Source organism: Nicotiana tabacum, chromosome 4 (genome assembly GCF_000715075.1).
Source record: "Nicotiana tabacum cultivar K326 chromosome 4, ASM71507v2, whole genome shotgun sequence".
Classification (NCBI taxonomy): Eukaryota; Viridiplantae; Streptophyta; class Magnoliopsida; order Solanales; family Solanaceae; genus Nicotiana; species Nicotiana tabacum.
In genome coordinates, this window is record NC_134083.1 from 138,160,961 (window position 1) to 138,182,726 (window position 21,766).

At 37.3% G+C, this 21,766-nt stretch overlaps 1 protein-coding gene across 2 annotated transcripts; it reads right to left on the minus strand.

Moving 5' to 3' along the window:
• Positions 1-10,572: 10,572 nt before the first annotated feature.
• LOC107774168 (gamma-tubulin complex component 2-like) lies at positions 10,573-20,767 on the minus strand. 2 transcript variants are annotated; one of them, XM_075252522.1, is made up of 21 exons: positions 20,483-20,767; positions 20,330-20,385; positions 20,128-20,173; positions 19,268-19,402; positions 17,776-17,907; positions 17,213-17,296; positions 17,026-17,124; positions 16,531-16,622; positions 15,927-15,999; positions 15,700-15,852; positions 15,459-15,578; positions 15,293-15,346; positions 14,708-14,791; positions 14,525-14,599; positions 14,309-14,440; positions 12,314-12,439; positions 12,114-12,221; positions 11,675-11,737; positions 11,453-11,527; positions 10,959-11,161; positions 10,573-10,882 (listed from the first exon to the last, which is right to left on the minus strand). In XM_075252522.1, the coding sequence occupies exons 1-21, from the start codon at positions 20,546-20,548 to the stop codon at positions 10,756-10,758; spliced, it is 2,103 nt and encodes a 700-aa protein (XP_075108623.1). In that variant the 5' UTR covers positions 20,549-20,767; the 3' UTR covers positions 10,573-10,755. The 2 variants fall into 2 exon arrangements, with proteins under 2 accessions (XP_075108623.1, XP_075108624.1); XM_075252523.1 differs by having other exon boundaries at positions 19,268-19,353; positions 20,483-20,612.
• Positions 20,768-21,766: the final 999 nt, after the last annotated feature.

Below are 21,766 nucleotides of genomic sequence, written 5' to 3' on the forward strand. Positions count from 1 at the left end.
CAGTGGGTACAACATCGAATATCGGCCTCGGACCGCCATTAAGTCTCAAATTTTGGCAGACTTTATGGATGACTTTACGCTGGCCCTAATACCCGAGGTCGAAAGAGAGTTGTTGTTGAACTCGGGGACTTCTTCGGGAATCTGGACCCTCTTTACGGACGGCGCCTCGAACGCAAAGGGGTCCAGACTTAGAATTGTATTGAAACCACCCGCAGATAATGTAGTTAGACAATCTGTTAGGACTGTAAAATTAACTAACAATGAGGCCGAGTATGAGGCCATGATTGCAGGTCTCGAACTGGCCAAAGCTTGGGGGCAGAGGTGATCGAAGCTAAGTGCGACTCCTTCCTTGTGGTGAACCAAGTTAATAGGACGTTCGAAGTCAGAGAGGAACGAATGCAAAGATACCTGGATATACTGCAGGTAACGTTACATTGGTTCAAAGAGTGGACTCTACAACATGTGCCTCGGGATCAAAACAGTGAGGTTGATGCCTTTGCTAACTTAGGATCGTCGGTCGATGACAATGAGCTTAACTCGGGGACGGTCATACAACTCATGAGATCGGTAGTGGAAGAAGGTCACGCCGAGATAAACTCAACAAGCCTGACTTGGGACTGGAGAAACAAATATATAGAATATCTGAAGACCTGAAAACTGCCTTTGGACCATAAGGAATCGAGGACTCTGCGTACGAAGGTGGCCCGGTTCAGCCTGTCCAAAGACGGCACATTGTTCCGAAGAACGTTCGATGGCCCACTCATAATATGTCTAGGACCTGGAGACAACGAGTACATTCTGAGGGAAATCCAGGAAGGTACCGCGGAAATCATTCGGGCACCGAATCATTAGTTCAGAAAATAATCAGAGCCGGCTACTATTGGATCGACGTGGAAAAGGACGCGAAGGAGTTCGTACGAGAATGCGATGGATGTCAAAGGCATGATCTGATGATTCGTCAGCCCGGGGGAGCTGCTACATTCGGTCTTGTCGCCCTGGCCGTTCATGAAATGGGGGATGAACATCATTGGCCCCCTTCTATGGGCACTCGGTAAGGCTTAATTTATATTGTTTATGACTGACTACTTTTTTAAATGGGTGGAAGCTTAGGCGTTAGAAAGTCAGGGAGAAGGAAGTCATTGATTTCGTCTGGGACCACATAATATGTCGGTTCGAAATTTTGGCCTAGATCATGTGGGACAATGGGAAGCAGTTCGTTGGCAGCAAAGTAAGCCAGTTTCTCGAAGATCATAAGATCAAAAGAATCTTGTCAATACCCTATCACCCTAGTGGGAACGGGAAAGCAAAATTCACGAACAAAACCATAATCCAGAACCTCAAAAAGAGATTGACCGACGTTAAAGGAAAATGGAAAGAAATCTTGCTCGAAGTCCTATGGGCATACCGTACGACCTCGAAGTCCAATACCGCGGCCACCCCATTCTCATTAGTTTAGGCGCCGAAGCTCTAATATCGGTTGAAGAATAGAGTCTCAGGTTCCGATATACAACCGAATAATCAAACAACGAAACCATGAATACAAGCCTGGAACTGTTAGATGAAAGGTGCGAAGCCGCCTCGCCTGGTTGACCGCCTAAAAATAACGGATCGAGAGGTATTACAATCGAAGAGCCAACCTTCGACACTTCAATCTCGGGGAATTAGTATTGAGGAAGGTCACATTAAACACCCGGGACCCGAACGAAGGGAAGGTGGGGCCGAATTGGGAAGGTCCGTATCAAATTATTGAGATCACCGGAAAGGGTCGTACAAACTCGGAGCAATGAACGGTGAGCGACTACTGAACAACTAGAACATAACTCACTTGAAATGATATTACTGCTAAGGTACGACCCTGTTTACTTCTTTTATTTATTTACATTTTGGACTAACACTTGGAGGTAACCATCAAAGAACGGCACAATTGTTTAGGCCAGAAAGCACGCGTTACACTCTTTTTCCCTTGAACCAGTTTTGTCCCAAATGGATTTTCCGACAAGATTTTTAACGAGGCAACAATGGATCGTGCTAACTTAGAATCGAAGACCGGTTGTCAACAGTATTCGAGGCTTCTCTATGATCGACCTCGAACACTAGGGGCATCCCCCCCCCGGATAATGATTTTCGCAAGGAAAGAAACTTTGTGCTCGAATAGTCTAGGATCGATCGATAGGATTTATTGTAAAGGTCAAATGGTCGAATGAACCGTGCCCACATAGACTGCCTGAGCCCGAACACAAATCTTGAATAAATGTCTAACTTTGTATATAACGCACAAAATTTAAAGGAAGTTTCTACCTTGCAGATAAATATTTTGCCCCTTGAAAACTTTTCTTTCTTACATTTGATCCCATAAAGACATCGAGCCCAAGGGCCACCTCATTCAGGGGCTGCCGCCCAAGGTAGGTTTGGATAGCCCGGGATAATGAAGCCCGGGGGCACAAAGCTTATTTGGCAGTGTCCGAACTTTAAAGGTTATGGCCACCCCCATTTGAGGACAGTTATCTCGGTGAAGCCCGAATGACTCGGGGTAACAAGCCTACTGGACAACACCCAAACTAGAAAACCTACGGTCATCTTAATACGGCTCGGAAATGTCTGTCGAGGTCAATTGCGCCCGGGCAGTCTCATTTTCGGGGCCAGGCGGTCCATCCTGCCTCTCCACTTTTCGGCCTCGACCTTGACTGCATCCATCTTGGCACGGAGTTGGTCGATCCGACCAATCTTCTATTGAACCTGCGGGTTCCGACCATTAGACACCGTGTCTAGCTCATCGTCACTAACTTCAAAGATTTTTACCTCATTAACTAGGTCAGCTTGTTCTTTCCGAGCCGCTTCCAACTCCGCTTAAAGGCTCTTAGCCTCTTCTCCACGCTACTCGCTAAGAAGTTTGTATGTGTCTCTTTTCTCAGTAAGATCTCTGACTTCGGCTTCGAGTTGGTTCAGCTCATCCCGATACCGGAGGAATGTTTCGTGGTGAAGCACTAAGGCCTACAAATACGAAGAAAAATATTAGGATTATCAATGAGTTAGTTCAAGTATAAGAGGAGAAATTGAAATCATCATGTGTTATCTAGATTAACCCGGCTCAGCACCTGTTGTGCTTCGTTGAACAGGCAGGGCACATCCACCTCGTTCATTTTGGCCCGGTCTTCTTCGGTCACCAGGCACCGGAGATAACTGGCCACCCCTACGGGGGTGAAAAGAACCTGGGCATCCTCCGGAACGGTGATGATAATGGACTGCTTTCGATCAGGATCCACACTCGGGGCAAGGAACCGGTTGATCAGTTTCGGGCTCGAGTTAGGCCCACCTGCCCCTGAGGACGGACTCTTCCTCGGTACCTCTATGTCACCCAATCCGGTGATGTCTTCCGTGGTAGTGGAATCCACGCCATCAAAAAATCAGCAGAGAGGGGGTCGTCCGCTCCGTGGGCCCCCTCATTGGGGCGCTCTTTCACTGTTTAGGCCTCGATGTACATAGACTCAGTAAACAAGGGTGACTCGGTGATGTCTATCACACCGAGTGCCTCCTTCGGGGCATTGCCCGCATCCCGGGAAGTCGCAGCCCCAATCTCCTCATCGACCTCCCTGGCTTGAGGCAGATCAACCTCACGGATCTCTAGTTCAGAGGCCCCCTGCTTTTCGAGTTGCGACGGCTCGTGGGCCACTAGAACAAAAGTTTCTTCTTCTTCGGATTTATCCCTCACCTGATAGAGCGAATCTGAAGCTGGTGCTCGGGCGCTGGTGTTTTCTTTTGACTTGCGCACCAGCCTTCTCCTTGTTTTCTTTTTCTCCGAGCTCGGGGAACTCGGAGCCCTATTTCTCTTCTTCTCTTCGGCCTGTCTCGGAGCAGGGGACTCGGCAGGAAAGTCCTCGCCACCAACTAGAGGCCTCAGCTCGATATCCTTGGATAATCCTACAAAAAGAAGTAAAGGGAGTAAGGGCTTAATGTTAAAAGGAGAATCCTAATACTACCTACTCGGGAAAGAAGTCTCACCATGGGAACGGGCCTCCCAACGGCCGTTCGAGAGTTTGTGCCACGAGCGCTCGGAGTAGGGCATCTGTGATATGATACCCTCGACCCACTCCTTGAGTCGAGGGACAGTATTTGGGACCCGAGCGACGGCTGCACCACCACAAAGCACCGATAAGGAAAAAAGAAGTAAGTATAAAATCGACATTTGAAAGTAAGTTATACTTACATGATGTATTCGACTTCTCGGGGAATGGCCTGCACTTAGATGGGATCAAGTCCGAAGTCCTCACTCAGACAAAATGGCCTTGTCAGCCCTGATCCCGGTCCTCATCAATACTTGAGAACGGGGCTTTACTGGCCCGACGTACAAGCTTTATCAGCCCCCCCCCCGGGAAGATTCGGGGACTATATAAGCGAAGAAGATGGTCGATGGTGAACGAGCACCCATCGATTTTGTTCACAAAGAACCAGAGGAGGATCACGATCCTCCAGAGCGATGGATGAATCTCGCCTAGGCACACGTTGTACCTTCTGCAGAAATCTAAAATGATCGAGTCCACCGGGCCCAGGGTAAAGGGATAAGTGTAAACACTTAAGTATCCCTCGACATAGGTGATAATAGCTTCATCGGGGTCGAGGACCACTATGTCTTTATCTGCCCAGTTACAATCTTGTCTGACCATAGGAAGGACCTCTTCGGTAATCAAACAGATGTATCTCGAGACCTCCTCACACTGGCCCTGTACGGAGGAAGGTTTTTCGGCCTTAAAATCGATGTTGATCGAGCATCCCCCAGGGATGAACATTTTCAAAGGGGGTTCAGGTATTGGTTCATCAATGGCCGCGCGCGGAACGGTCTCCTCGGCCTTAGTAGCCAGCCGCGAAGTAGAAGGAGCTTCACGGTTTTGGAAGTCTTTGTCATTTATTTAGAAAATGGAGGAAAATCTGAGAAAAGGCGAAGAAAGAAAGGAAGTTGAAGGATTAGACTTGTTGGCTTGAGATGAAGATGGGTAAAAATTCTTGCAAAGGACCTCGAATAACCGGGGTAAAAGTGCTAAAGAGAATCGAAATCTCAAAGGTACGAGGGTAGAAGGTTTGGATATAAAGTTAAAATGAACAAAGGATGGGGTATTTATAGTATTTCATCGGCGTTACGCATCCAGGGACGGCCGACCGACTGCTGACATGTATTTAATGCCATTATGACTTGGCTGATGAGACGTTTCAGTTGTTTTGTCATTTCTGTCACGGTGTATCGAAGTAAGAATCGGAAGCTCGTGTCGTTTCTCGTCGTTTACTCTCCGAAAAATGAGGGGACTATCTGTATACGGGTAAAATCGAGCTCATGGTGCATCTTAGCCTCCGACAAAATAAGCCAGGCTCGAGACATGGCAACAAGGGACCGAAATCGAGCCAAAGTCCCACTTCAAATTATCAGACAATCCAGCATAGCCAACAGAAGGCCGAAATATCCGTGACTGGCCGAATATTACAGCGTGGATCTCGGCACGTATCGATAAGGAATCGGAAATCAGGGAGTCAGAAGATTTTTACCTTTTATAGAGTTATACCTAAAATATGACTCCCCTACTATATAAAGGGGGTCTGATAATTCATGAAACACATTATAACACGCACTCAAAAGTAATTATATTATTATTTTCTTAGTCTCCAGCTCTTGTTCTTTTTTATCTATACCAGTCTTGGTGAGCTCGGTTCGAGAGTGGCTATTTCATTAAGGCTGAAACTATCAAACTCGTGTGGTTTGAATTTATTTTGTCTTTGTTTATTCAATAGCAATTTAATTTATCGTTTTGTATTAAATTAATCCGCATATTTTTTAAACCATTTATATATTTAATTGTTATTCGATTTTGAGAATAAACAATATTGGGTATCCAAATGAATACAAAGAGGACCCATTTTAAATTTCCATACAGACAGAGAGTAAAAAACAAAGGGAAGTAGGGAGATGAAGAAGTGAAAGGGACAGTTTTAAAAGTCGGGGGATATCCCGACACAATACACGAAGGATTGGTAGGAAAGCATTTAATTTCGGGTTGTCCCTCTGATAATACTTCTGCCATCACTGTTCTCTCTATTGTTCATGCAAAATATTCAAAAGATATGCTTTTTTGGTTTCAGCAATTACTGTGTAGTACTACTACTACTTATTCCCCCTCCACACCCCCACATCCAACCCCACCTCACTTTTCTGAACTCGCATTTATTGGACAATGCCAACACAAACACCCCCACCCCCAACCCCATATGGTACGTAAACAAGTGATGATCGTGTGTAATTTGTATAAAAAGGTTTAATCCCTCCGTTTCAAATTAGATGAGTTAGTTTATTTCGGTACGGAGTTTAAGAAAAAAAAAAGACTTTTAAAATTTGTGATCTTAAAAGTTTAAGGAGTAAAGACTTTGTGGGACCATGACATTTGTGTAATTATAAAAACATTCTCATTAATAGTAAAATGGGTAAAATGAAGAGTTTAAAGTTGAATTATTTCCAAATTTAAAAATGTCATTTATTTTAAAACGGACTAAAAAGGAAAGTACCACGTCTAATTTAAAACGGAGGGAGTAATTTATTTTCACAAGTCGGCTTTTTAGACTGCTTAGATATTACTCATTGCTCCCTTCGTTTCAATTGATTTGTTTTACTTTACTTTTTGATCTATTTTCTAAAAAGGTGTCTCTTTAGCTTCAACTTTTCGCATGATATATTTAATATCACAAGATTCAAGTGCATTTTGATAAGTTATATATATTTTTAGTTTAAGATCACAAGATTTAAAAGTTTTTTTATCGTCTTCAACTTCATGCCTAGTTAAACTAAGATACATAAATTGAAATATCGGACGTAATTTTTAAGTTGTGTCTACCTACTCATTCTGGTTCAAACTAACTGTCCTCTAAGATTAATTTTTTTTTAAAAAAAAGACAGTTCGGTGACCAAATCATATCATATTTACACAGGGTTCGCGAACGGACCGCACCTCAAAGGGTGTAATATAGACAGTTTACCCTAATACAAATATTAATAGTTGGTTTCACGGCTTGAACCCGTGACCTATACGAAACAACTTTATCGTTAAGATTATAAATATTATTAAATTAAATCACCCGTTATCTCTTGGATGACACCACTTGATCCTAAGTGCCTTTGGAGTTAACCCCCCCCCCCCCGGGCAAAACCCCTGTGTTCTTGTTCTCTCCATGTAGTCAGAGACTCAGAATTGACTAATCCTATTCCTCTCTTTCTCATATTTCTCTTTTTCTCTCAGTCTGAAATGCAGACACACAAACAATTAAGAAATCCTTCTATCCCACTCCTTGACTATTCTATTCCCCATAGCTTTATTCTGTTCCTTGTTAGAGTTTGGCACTTACACTTACCTATCATCAGATGGAAAACTCACCTAAAAAGGGGCTCTTTTTCTCTGGCTTTTCTCTTGCTGTACATGTGTGGAGAAAGGGGTTAAGAAAACAACTTATCAATCAGGTTTCAGAAAGAACATCTCTCTCTTATTAATTATTTATACTAGCTACATATATTTTTTTTTTTGTGAAAAAATTCGAGGGAAATTCGCTGCCGCTATATATTCAAGTGCACACTGAGTAACTTTCTCATTGTACAATAGCTCGTAAATCACAGAAAATGTAAACTGCATTAGAAAAGTCCGATGAAACGAACTTTAACTAACAATACTATTAATGAGGGGATCGATTAAGGTTTTCCAAGTGGGAAACCACTCAGCCTAACCTTTTTTGTCCCTTTTTTTCTCTCTTTCTATAACTTTTTTTATTAAAAATGAAAACCATGCATGGCACAGCCTTGAAATAAAAAGTTAGAACATTTAGAAGTAATCATGAGTACGAACCACAACAATACACTACATGTGTGGTGACTATTCATATTACAGACAACCTGTTGTTTCCTGACTTGGACCTTTTTGTCTTCTTTACCTATGGGTCAATATTAACCCCTTTTAACTGTTTTGACATTGGCATTTTTCAACTTTTCTGTTTGGATTTTCTTTTCTTTCTCAAGCACAATTTATATATATATATATATATATATATATATATATATATATATATATATATATATATTGGGTGAAACCATCTCGTAATTGGCCGGACTGATTGAGAGATTCATGCCTTGTAGCGCCATTATGAACAACTTAGTTAACCTTACTCTTATCTTTCCTCAAAATTTTTTAATTAATTAACACTCCACTAATTTAAAAATAATTAAATTTGTAAATAACTTAAAAATAATTAACTTGGAAAGTCAATTTTTGTAAAACTTCAAGTATGTTGACACTAATTCATTTGTCCTTAATATGTACTAGAAATGATGCCGGAGAAATTTTTTAAACCACTGTTATCTTTTGACCTCGTTAAGAAAAATTGGAAAAATAGCCCAAAATCAGAATTTTAAAGCACACTCATCAAAATTTTGAAGCACTAGAAATTCTGACGATCACCATAATTTTCAGCACCAGAATTTCTGACAATCGTCAAATTTTTAATTTAGAATACTAAAAATTCTGGTGATCCGTCACAAATTGTGACAAAATCCTGACAATCACCATAATTTCTAAAAAATTTGCGTAACGTGCTTTAATATTCTAGCGATCGGGGAAAATTTACCCCGTGTATTTTAAAATTTTGATATGGGTTGTTTTCTCAAAACTTTTATTCCTGGGGTCAAAAAATCTATAGTGGCACAAAAGTATCATATTTTGCCGTTCTCCCTAATATTTAGCAGAGATTGTTACACAAATAACCGGCCAGATTAAATATTTATTTTTTCTAGCCGATAATACATGAATTATATATTAACTATGCACGGTTATACATAAATTATATATGAATTGTACATATATTATATATCCGCCGATTATATTTAGTTTAAGAAATTAGACGGAGGACTATTTGGGTTAATTCTTCTATTTAGTACCAAAACAGTATATATGAAAGGCCTTTTTACTTTTCTGAATATGCATTTATATATAGTTTAACCACTTAAGTATTCTTTTTTGTTTCAGGCACCTGTTATATTACCCCTTAGTAGTGAGAAACTACGAAAAAAGTTAATTACCAAAAGAAGAAAAAGAAAAAAAACTGTGAAAGAAGTGAATCAGGAAAATTGTCATAAAGGATATTGTTGGTTGAATTACTTAAAAGATTATACTACAAGATACCAGTATTAGAGAATTGTGGATAATATTAGACATATTTTATTCTTTATAGGTTCACGACAGCGGTATCAATAGATCTTTAAAAACCGACTAAACCGATCGAACCGAACCGATTATTAGATTTATTTTTTCAAAACAGTAGATTTTTATATAAATTTATAACCGTACCGAATAATAAGGTAGGTTTTTAATTTTATAAAAATAAATCAAAAAAATATCGATTCAAACCGAATATATATATATATATATATATATATATATATATATATATATATATATATATATATATATTAGTAATACATTTTATATACTAAGTACGTATTAAGTTTTTTTTTCTTGGGTCGTAGGATTATGGAAATGGATACAAGTGGCCAAGTAATATATTCCCAAAGTCCCAACTTCCAAACTTAGTCTACTACTTAAATTGAAACAAATTAGTTCCAACATCTTGAGTAGCAAATCACTAAGTATTGAATATATTTCCTCTAGTATGATTTAAATTTGTCTGGTTGCATATTAATTTCAAATAGACACTATTCTTGAGTTCCAACTTGATTATTATCTTTCTCCTCATATGATTTATATTTCTCTTGTATTTGCTTAACTTATTTTATGTTATCATAGAATAGTGGGATGAATCTCTATTTTGGACATCTTTCATGTTCCTTTGATTCATCACTTTTAAAAAAGTAAACATGTCTAGAGTCCTATGCATGCATGCATGCATAAAAACCGATAAATTAACTAAATCGTACCGATACCATAGACAAATCAAGATGATTTGGACGATTCGAAAAGTCTAATTTTAGTTATACAAAATGAAATAACCGAAAAATTATTATGATACAAATTTTATAAAATAATCACCTGAACCGAACTATTGAAACCCTAGTTCATGGGACGAGAAGTTACTTCTTTTCAAAAGATAAAAGTGTATACTAATTAGAAGCCTAATATTTATTAAAAAAAGAAAAAGTTACAGTGTTATACAATCTTGGGGAGTGGGGGGAGTGGGGTGGGACAGGGAAGCTGGGGGTCATGCTCGCCAACAGTTCGAAATTAATATTTTTTAATTACAAAATACAATTTATACTTTTTGAGTATTCAACTTCTTTTTCGCAATTGCTTCAGTTCAAAGTTTAAGTTTAGTTGATTAACATTCAACCAACCCCAACACTTCTTAATTGCTACATAAATTAATCGTAGCTTGATCATAGTTTAGCAATTAACACAACTTGTGAAGGAACGATACTTGATTTACTCTATATTACTTGTGCGACCACGTATAGTTACACGTGTATTAAGCTCTCAAAAGAGCCTCACAGTGGTGTTGATGAGAGAAAAGAGTAGCAAAGAGATCAAGGGAAAAAAAGGGAAATAGGCCTCACAAGCTTGATTTTGATTTCACAATGATCACACACACTGCAAACTCAACCGAGTTTTAAAAGAGAGAACGATCTGAAAAGGAATCAACCAAGAGCTTAACAAACATAAATAAAATGAAAGATTATTAAAACTGCAATTTTAAAAATTAAGTTTGTTGACAACAAATACAATCAGCTTACTGGTCTTTTCCCACACCAAGGATCCACTGTGCAAGATGAGTCAAGTACGGTTCTGCCCGAGAGCCACTGCTTAATATTGGTCCAAGGCTATGAAGCTCAGAGGAAAATTCCCTCTCAAATTTCCTGCAAATGATTAGTAAACTATGAGACACAGAAACAGAGAGAACAAAACCAAAACTATCAATTCATTGTAACATACAGAACGGATTCAAATACTGTGATGTTTTCAGGAGCTAGTCTCAGCATCTGAGATGGGGTCCTTAGTTTCAGCTTCTTATATTTTTCTATACTGGGAGAATCATCGGACAACATGTTAGTATCAGCAGTATCCAACGAGGAGGTAATCAACCGTTGGGTTGCAGCTGCATATTGCAGACATATCAATTTCAACCTCTCCACCTTCTGCATTTAGAGAAACGTTAATGAGAAAATCAGGAAAGGAAAAATAGGTAGAACAACAAAATACCAAATTCGACCCAAAAAGAAAAGGAACTTCAGCAAACAAATATATCATCAGAGTCGAAACCTAAAACGTATTGTGGCAGTTGCTATTGAAATGTGTCCACTAACAGGTTCTTCTTGAACATGGCAGAAAGGCTAGTCGTCATCAATCTTAACACTTTGAAAGGCTCTCTAATTAGGAACAAAGTAACTAAAGGCCACCAATAACCAGAATTAAAAATCACAACTAACCTTGAGAAGGGCTGGTGAAAGTAGCAAACATTCTCTCAAACACTTGTCAAGAAAAAAGTCATGGTATTGAATAACCTGCCCCAAAGATGAATCAAAGAACTAATGAGATAATACACTAAAGTATAAACAAAAAGGAGCATACCAGCAGGACTCTGTTCTATAAATGTGTTTACACACAAGGTTTCTTTGTACAAGAGCAAGAATTTGGCATAATCCTTTTACCTCGTCAATGCTTTTTGCTGTTTGAAGTCTATTGAGCATTACATGCCAGTTAGGTTCAAGAACCTGAAGATACAACAAAATATTAGTTCAATCTGACTACGAATACATATCAGAAGTTTCAGTCCACTAGTCTTCACCAGTTTGATAGATGTAGTAAAGCTCATGTCCACTATAGCAATGATAAATGAAAACGAATAGCAACGGAGAAAAAGGATACATTAGTAGCACTGTGGTTTAGTAGCACTGTGGTGACGGTGACGAAAAGAACAATGAGAAAAACTGGGAAACCAAAGTATACAACATGAAATTAAAATAACAAAGGATAACGAAAATAACTGGAAATTCAAAGCATTCAAGAAGAGATTAATGTACCCAAGGCAGGTAGATACAACAAAGATAATACGAAAACTGCAGTTTCCAGCCAAGGGGTGAAACTTGCCTCAAATGTCAAATAGTGTAAGAGGCTATTGATGAACTTTAGCATATTACGACACAACAAAGATGATACAGAAACTGTAGTCCCTTGCATGTCAAGTTTCCGGAGACCCTATAAAAAACAAAATAAGAAAATGAGTAAATCTATCAGAAGTGAAAGGAAGCTATTTGACTACTATCAAAAAAGAAATTGAAATCTCATACCTGATGTACTTGCCATGCCCCGGAGAGTTGCCTATCAACATGCTTACAGTGAAACAAAAATCTGAAAATCAACTGGTATTTCGTCAAGGCTTTCCGAGATATTACAAGAGATAACGGCCATTGAACCTGAAACACATTAAAATGGAACCAGGATCAGGAGATGATAATACAATTATCCAGCAGAAATGACACCATGACCTTTTAAAAGAGCTTTTTATTTTTTATTACGGACCTTTTGGAATATAATTACTCATGCTACAGCTAAAATTGTCATTCTTGCCAAAAGCCCAAAACAGATAAAGAAGATAACAGAAGAAGATGCACTCCCTCGGCATAAGCTAAATATGCTTGTTGCTAGGCGGCACTGAATGAAGTGATGAACACATTAACATCATTGGACACAACTACAAAGAAAACCTAAGACTGATAAATTAGACAAATATACCAGGTATAGGACAATGTGAACTCATGTAAAGGAGGGAGAATTGAGTATTTTATTCCCATTCCAATTTCTTAACTTAGCTAAAAGTATAAATGAAATTTCCAGCTAATTACTTTTTGGAGGTTGGCCAGCTATTGAACAACCAAATTGTCGCAGACTATTTCTCGTACATCTAAATACAAGTATTGAAAATACCCAAACTGCGGTTCAGTAGGAAAATTTTAAAGGCAAAGAACAAATGCAATTAAAGTCAAAAAAACAAACTAAGAAAAGCAGACCATATGAAAATAGCATGCTTAAGCCTTAAGGTTGGAAATTGCCAATGGTACTTTGGAGTAGGATCTTTTAGGGGAGATACAAAATGTTAGCCTTCAAGCAAACATGTTCAAGGAGATGTAGGCGGGTAAAAAAACAGAAATATGATGCAAAACAGAGGAGATAAAAGAGTAAGCATAAAGGAAGCAAGAAAGCATAAGATCAAGAGATGGTAGAGGCAATGCTAGTGCCTCCCACCAGAAGCCGACAGATCACTGTTGGTTGTGGGATTATGGTGATTGTTCATATAGAGTTACCCGATAAAGCCACAGTAGTATGAAATCAGTGCAGATATTGCTGCCCTCCGTGACTTTGTCCAGCTGAATGCTAATAAATAAATTACAGCTGGTCGGAGCCCGTTCTTTGTTAAAACAAACTTTTAGCTAAGATTTCCTTTCAATGCAGTGTTAAAGCAGTATCTCTCTCTCCCTTACGGGAATATAAAAGGATTATCATAGATGCATTTCTCTCTAGCTATCCGGATCAAAGTGATGAGCATCTGCGGAATATTAGTTTTGTCTATCTAGATAGTTAGGGCGAAGGAGTTATTAATATGTTGTCAAAGACACCAAAACTAATAAACAGGTATGTTATCTCTTGGATCAGGATAATAATATCCCCTCTAAAGCCAATTGATCCCTCTGATCATGTAATGGGGGAAGTAGCTGGCGGTGACTTGGTGGACAGGTTCCTAAGAAGGGAGGTCTTTTCCTTAATTCCTTTTGGAACCTTCAGATTTCAGTTGCTTCATTTCTTCGTCTTCACAATTTGACGTCCGCCCTTGCTTGCTACGTATTTTTATTTCGTATGTCCCAACGCTTTTTACACTTTTAATTCCTAGTTGTCTTTTTCTTCTTTCCTAATGCCATGTTCTTAAATCCTATCTATTTTCTTCATCTTCACATTTTTAGTTTGTTTTCATTTTACATGACTATGTTTCTCTTTCGCACTCTTTGACTGCCCAAAGAAGGAAGTGGAAGGGGACAACAGCTAAGCTCTGGATATGTTTTACATTTCAAACCTAAAATTGGGCCCTTTAAAGTTTAAACAGCAATCCAGTACCATGAAGCAACTACAATCTGGATCTATGATCGATATAAAAGACATAAAGACTGCTTTCTTAAAGCAATGTCTGCGCTTTCTTACCATTTCTTTTTTCTTTCTTCCTTTTTGTTGGGTGGGTGCAACGGTGGATAATTTCTTCAAAAATGTTGAAAGAGAGACATTAGAATACAAACCTTGTAATTCAAAGAAAAAGTTTCCAAGCCAGTAATGCTTAGTGGTTCCTCTAAATCATTGCTATCTGGAGCAGACTGGCTGATTTCAAGATCTTTCAGCGTACTCAACCTTTTCAATAAAGTAGTCCGCTCCTGGGAGAATACCATATTTGACATAAATCCTGCAGATTATTCCCGTATTTGAAGGCTAAACAAGCTAAGGTAATAACAACTCACCACACAACACAATAAGTCCTCGTGGCAAGGATCCACGGCAGCTGCAGTAGATCTCAAAGCAAGGTCTAGAAGAGACTACTCAGAAGAAAGAAAAGAAGAAGAACATCATGTTACTGGGGAGCTTCAAGTGTTTTCTCTATGTTACAGAAAGCAGAAAACCAAAGAAACAACTATGTAAAAAACCTGTAGCTTCTCCACGGATATCTCATCAGGCTTCTTCATGAGTTCCTCTTTAGCTGTATCCATGAAGTGAACTAGGAAATCACCCTGCATGACCCATTGGAGTGAGTACAAAGACAAAGTTCTTAGTAGCCAAAATGCATCTAACCTAAAAGATATAAAAACTGGCTACAGAATCAGGTAAAAATATTTTTTACTCCATCTGCAGAGAGCGCACATAAAGAAAATAAAGAATGAAACCAAAGAGTAATCTCGAAACCAGGCCTAGAGAGTGGAGAACCTAAGCATCCAATAGCTTTGAATTTGTGCATTTAATTGACTGATATGCTTGTTTGGCCAACATAGGGTTAAAAATGTTTCATATTTGCCTTCTTCCTTCAACTCTTTTTGATGTCAGCTACTAGCCCAAGAAATATCTTCTTTACGGAATGAAATACAAAGGGGATGAGGAGTTAATAAACAAAGTTAATGCAGCATTTCCCTGCATGTAGCGTTTGAACTCCATACCAGGTACTTTCCCCAATCCAGCCCCAACTCCCGAAACTATCATAAGCTTAAATGTATAATCTGTTAATCGTTAGCTAATACCTGATCAAGAAGAAGATAGTGCTTGATTGAATGCAGTTTTCCCATTAGATCATACTACCAACAGAAAAGAAAGGTTTTATCAGTAAGGAGTTTCAGATAAAATAAAAGCACTTGCATTCACGAATTAAGATACATAGAAGGAATGACTTTCTTGCTTCAAGCACACCTTGTTTTTAACAAGATTTAACAGCTCGCCACTGGCAAAATCATAAGCAGACTTGATGCACTCCAAATAGTGATGATTTGAGCCAACACTTGTCAATTTTGACTTTTCTGCCACAGGAATCTAACAAACTCATTTTGGTCAAGAGCTCCTGCTAATATTACTAATTGATTTGTAGAGCAAAGAAATATGGAATAACTTTATTGGGTATATGATATGACGAGCAATAAAATCTTGTCAAAACCTGAATACTATGTCCACACTCTCTCATGACATTTAAATATTTTCCAGTGATCAAAATTGTTTCAGCTGCATTTGCAAGGAAACTAGGAATGTCATCCTTCAGGCTGTAACGTTGTTGCCAGTACTTGGCGTCATAATCCTGAGTAAGACTCTCCTGTGGGAAATACAGAGAGATCAACGAGATATCAGCAACTAAGTAAAAAAGTGGAGTTACTTACAAAGATGTACCTTCTGAAGAGACTTGTTCTCAGCAATAAAGAATTCACCATAAGGATCATCAATCACTCCTTCATACAGCCACCTAAATTGAGCAACAATATCAATTCACCTTAAAAAAGGGGAAGTTGAGCATACAAGTGTGGAACATGAGAGAAGTGATGAAAACCGTAATACCTAGAAAAGACACTACGATGAAAACCTAATAGCTACTCTACAAGGAACAAGAAAACCAGTACTTTCCTTGCTTCTTATCATGGGACAAATATAAAGATACAAACTTGTGCATTTCCACTTAAACTGAAAGTCATTATTCAAGGAAACATATGTTACTACTTATTACAATGTCTAGTAGCTCTATCAGGTGATATCCAAAGTAGACATTATCGGATGACCCGCCAAGATTAAATAGCAGAAAAAGAAAGCAATGAGCTTTTAACTATAGCAATTTATGTCTCACCAACTTCATTTTATACTTCATAAAAAAGTAATAACAAATTGATGATTATCAGATTACACAACTAGAAATTTGATTAGGCAACTATGCCCAGGAGGTAGTGGGTCAACCAGACCTTAAACAAACTTGAAAAATCATTGAGGCATCTACAGTAAATACCTCTCTAATATCCCAAGATATGCAGTGCTTGCTGATTGTGACATCTTTTCCAGCAAAGATCTCACTACATGATCACCAGCCATTGCTTTTGCCTAAAACGGAATTAGTCTGGAAATAAATGTAGATCCTCCTAAAATAGAACATATGTAGTTTGTATTCGACACATCTCAAAATAGTGTCTATCATGGAATGCTTGAAACTTTTTTCTGCGTTCCGTTTTTCTTGCCAATACAAGTAATGAATAACTGGAAAAAGGTCAAAGAAAAACCACTTTTTTTGGATTACGTATACTTCCCAATATCTAAATAACTTGAATTCTGAATGAAATCCTCAGTCTTTTTTTCAATTGAAATTAAACAATATGCACTTTTTCATAAAAAGAGAAGATTTTCCTAACGAGAAAGACTAACTAACGAACTACTAAAGAATTCCATAATTCTAGGGGAACTCAGACAATAGATCCCCTAAAGCTATGACATTAATTAGACGCCATACCTGGCTTTGCAAGAGGTTAAGGACTGCAGAACCAACACAGTTATTGGCTGCAGCCTTTTTCACCACCACTGACAGAGCTTGCATTGAACCCATCATTGGCTGCAAGAAATAGCTTAACTAAGCAACAAAAACGACGAGTCAAAGTAAATGACTGCTTAGGCAATTAAACTAAATTAAACAGTGTTACCTGGCAGTAAAACCATAATCCTTGTATAGAAAGTCTTCCTAAGCGAAATTGATGTTCAAGCTGTGCCACCATTGCTTGGTAATCCTGGAAAAGATATTCCACGCTCCGATTATCTCTCCTTTATTGGTTTTCCTTAAAGTACTTCTTTCTCTAACATTTTCCTTTGTTTTCAGCCTAATAAAGCAACCAAATATTGGCACTTCTACATTGTGCATGTATGCCCAGCATAGGAAAATTTAAACAACTCGTGCCACCAGGAATCTATGATACAATAGGCCAATTAAATTATAAAAACTAGCAATAATCAGCTGAACCGGATCAAAGGTTGTGGACAGGTGTCTCAGCTTCCTAAAAGATAATCTTCAAATAGTTGAATTTATCTATCACAAAAGGAGTAAACAAATGATGAAGACGATACCATCTTCCCAGAAGTGATTTTCTCAAATATATAATTTAATATATCCTCAAAAGGTACATAAGCTGAATAATATACCAGATTAACAGATGGAGAAAAGTATAATACCCCATGCAACACCAGAAAGATCCATAAATAAGAAACTTACAAGGAGGAGTGCCCTTAGAGCAGCAGCAAAGGCATGATTGACTAGGCCCGTCTTGAACTGTGACCTTGCCTCGACAAACTGGTTAATCAAGATATAACTTTCGCATAGCGGGAACAGTCTTTTTGCAAATTCCTGCAGTAATAGTCAAAATTATTTCAACACATTATAACTATATAAGACTTGGAAATTGTCTTCACGTGTTCTCAGCTTTCAGCCTCAAAGTAATTCTTTACTTTATTCAAATATACACTTATTTACTTCCTTTTTTGTCCTTCGACTTTCAAAGTGTTGCACTGTGATTTGTCAGCTAACCACGGACATAACATTTTTACTTTTTTGCTTACTAAATAACCACCACTTAAACCTACAGCTTTGAATAAGAGAAAAGGACCAGAAAGCAAGAGAGAATCATCTTTCTTGTACTAATCCGTATTTTTTGTTAGACAAAAACTTGCTGCAGAGCCGGCTTGACAGTTCCCTGCACCAAAAATTGCCGACATCCTCGAAAATTTTGGGATTTTCTAGGAAGAACAAACAAAGTGAAGAATGTAGTATTAACTATTTCAAGCATTGAAATTTTGTCTATTTAGAGAACTGCTGAAAGCTAACATTCTGTTTTTGCGTTATTTAGCTTCATTTCTCTTTTAATATTCTCCGATACTTTCTTGTGGTTCAGTTAGACGCTTAGTGCCTGCTTACTACCGAGCACTTTAACATGGACGGAGTCAGAGCTTACATTCTTTCACTTCTCATTAACACAAGCAACTACTGGATGAAATATGTTGGACTTCTTTTATGAAGAACATAAGCTGCACTTACACATGTGCGAATAATTCAATCAAAAGACAATAGCTTAAGTTTGACAACGTAACATACTTGGTCTAATTAACTTTAAGACATTTCAGGAATTAGATGTCTCCGTTTACCCCAACTCCTCTCCTTTTTTTTGGTAGGTATCTACCCAACTCCTGCGTTTCTACTTTATGTTTTGTACTTTTATGCGTTTTAGAGAGCAACATCATTTCGTAACTTAATCTAAATGCTAAACCTGTCAGCCTACTCCAAAAATATTGGCTCACTGCAGAATAATGCCCTGCAATATCCAATCTTCAGCAGTCAGCACCACCCATTCCACTAAAGCCACATCTTCGAAACATTAATTAACATATTTCTGCTATCATGTTCTGATAAAATTATGCTCAAGGCCACTTCATCAAGTTCTTTATTTCGTCCATGGAAATTGACATCTGATATTGACAGAAGGTTAAGAGTCTCCAAATCTTCATTCTTCACATTCTCCTAAAGTATCCTATTCTGTTAAACTTTCGCAAGGATTCTCCAATAGATCTGACCTAACACCCTAAAACTAAACTAAATATAACGCAACAATCTAGATCATGATTTCATACCAATCAACTACAAGAGTTCTTTTGCCTATGAACAGATTCAAGATGGAAACAAAGAACTTGTATGAAAAAACAAAATTATGTACCTGAAGAGCTAAATCCATAGATGCATCAACCTGGAAAGTTATGGCATCCTCCTTCCCTCGGACTTTCTTAATAGAAATATAGCGTCCTTCAATTCCAACGAAGGTGGATAGAAGATCATCAATAACAATTAATTCCTACATATTCGACAAGATTTTAATAAATGACTGACCCTGGCTGAACTAGAAACCAAGATCGTCAAGTCCATATATGACATAACATATTAACAAGAAAAAACTTCTAGATGAGCCACAACATCATAGTTTCTGTTCCCCCTAACCTTTAAAAGTTAGAACTTAAATAAAACAATGCAAAAGTTCACAGGGAACTAAATTCCAAACAAATTGGTTGTAAACAAAAAGAGAAGGACGCGAACCAGTTATTGGCATGTACAAGAGAAGTACATGACACATTAAGCATGTTGATTGTTGACTATTACAGTCTTGTTAAAACTTATTATCCGAGCTTATATGTTACTTCTTGCCGATCTGGTCAACTTACCTTTGTGTTTTAACTACATCTATGACAAAGAAGTCTAGGTTGATTCGGTATTTGGTTTGATTTTTGGGTTCGTATCATATATAAGTAGTTATATAAAGTATGAGAACGCTTTGCTATTACACGGTATATCTTACTTATAAAACATTACTAGGTGTTCATAGAGATTTAAATTTTATTAGTTTTAGTTCAATAGCTTAGTTAATCGAAATATGTACTTATATATTTTGTAATACACATTTATTGGTCTGAGCAACATAGTCAATAAGAACAATAACCAATTGTACTAACAAGTAATAACAATAATAACAACAATTCTAATAAGAAGGATGATGAACCTCCAATTGCATCAAAAGAGCAATACCTGAATGGTAGCATGGTAGGTACCTATCGCATTATCCGTCCCAGAACTGAACAAAAAATTTCAAACAGAAAGTAAGTAGGAGACCTACCAAATAGGAGTCACCAGTTTGTTTCAAAATAGCAAACCAAAAACACCATGCTAAACACATTCAAAAAATACCTAAATTATATGAAATCATAAAGCAAAGGAAAATTTAGGATACCTTGAGTCCATAGAAAAACCCTTGAATTCAACAGTTCCAGGTGTAGCCTTTATTTCCTGTACACATTTTCAGAAAAAATGCAATGAAAAGTAAGGAATTTAGTAAATTTAATTGAAATGTAACTCAGAAGACAGTGTAAAATGGGCTGAGTACCTGATAAAATTGGCCAGTGAGAAAAGGACGATCCACATTCCAACCAGGAGTAGATACTGAATCCATGTTCTAATCTTCTCAAATCTTCAAATTGCCGCGGCAGTTAAATACCACAATGCCACAGCAGTTCACTTGTTAACTCGCAAAAGGACTGATTTTAAATAATGTTTCTCAAATTTAATGGTTAGATTTAGCTGCTGCAGATGAAAATTTTGGGAAAGCAAAGCAGGCGCGCACTGGGAAGTTTATTACGCACGAAATAAATTCAAAAACAAATGTTAAGTTGGACCAAGAGGGCAATTTACTCTTTAAATAGCTTTTTTCTCAAGTCTTTTTATTTTCTTCTACTTTTGTCAAGATGCTTTATAAATAGCAATTGATACTCCCTTTTTTTTTGCTTTAAAAATAGATAATTAATAATAAAGTATAGCTGGTATACAAGAATTACTTAGCTAGCGTTTTGACATAATTTTGGTTGAAACTTAAAACAAAAGAGTTTTGAAGTTATATTGAAAAATAATTTTTTGAAGTTAGAAGTGGTATTTGGACATCATTTTACTTGAAAAAATATTGAATTTTTGTGAATGAAAGAAAAAATTTCATTGAAAAACTAGCTCGAACTAGTTTTCTGAACTTAGAATTTTTTTTTTTCAAAAACTAATCAAATTACATGAACAAACAACATTTAATTTTTATTTGAAATCTATTTTTCTTGCTTTTTGAGATGCAAAGTTGTTAATAATTTTTTTACACATTTCTTCTAATAATTATCTCAAATGATAATATAGCTAATCTTTTAAATCTTTCTTAAGACATTGTTGATCTTAGGCAAGATTTTATTAATTTTAATTTTGAAAAATTTCCTTTCGATGAGACAATTGTTATATAAACAATATAACCATTTGAAAAAGATTCAAGTTTTTTTGTCTGATTGAATATATATATCAATTAGAGTATTATCTTCAATTTGACTCAAATTTTTTATGTAGAAATGTGACGAGGCCAATGTGTATAGGATTTTCCTGTTCGTGCTTTGTCAAATTTTAGTATAGTTTATGATATCGTCCCACAGAGATTGGAACATCTATGCTATAGACTTTTAATATTTCAACTACTATTTGAGAGAATCAATTTGATGAAAAGTGAGTGAGATTTAAAGCTTGTTAATTACTTAAACAAAAACCAAGAACTTTCGGAAGATTTATAATTTAAAAGAGTTGGGAATCGTTGAATTCGCTTGATAATATATTACAATAAAATCTCAATTTTTACATATATTTCTCT

Excerpts from the sequence above, each read along its gene's own strand:
- LOC107774168 (XM_075252522.1), bottom strand. The coding sequence starts at position 20,548 with ATGGATTCAGTATCTACTCCTGGTTGGAATGTGGATCGTCCTTTTCTC. Across the intron at positions 14,600-14,707 it reads TATCCGTGGAGAAGCTACAG|TCTCTTCTAGACCTTGCTTT; the intron begins GTTTTTTACATA and ends TCTTCTGAGTAG. Across the intron at positions 11,528-11,674 it reads CAGCAAAAAGCATTGACGAG|GTTATTCAATACCATGACTT; the intron begins GTAAAAGGATTA and ends TCTTTGGGGCAG.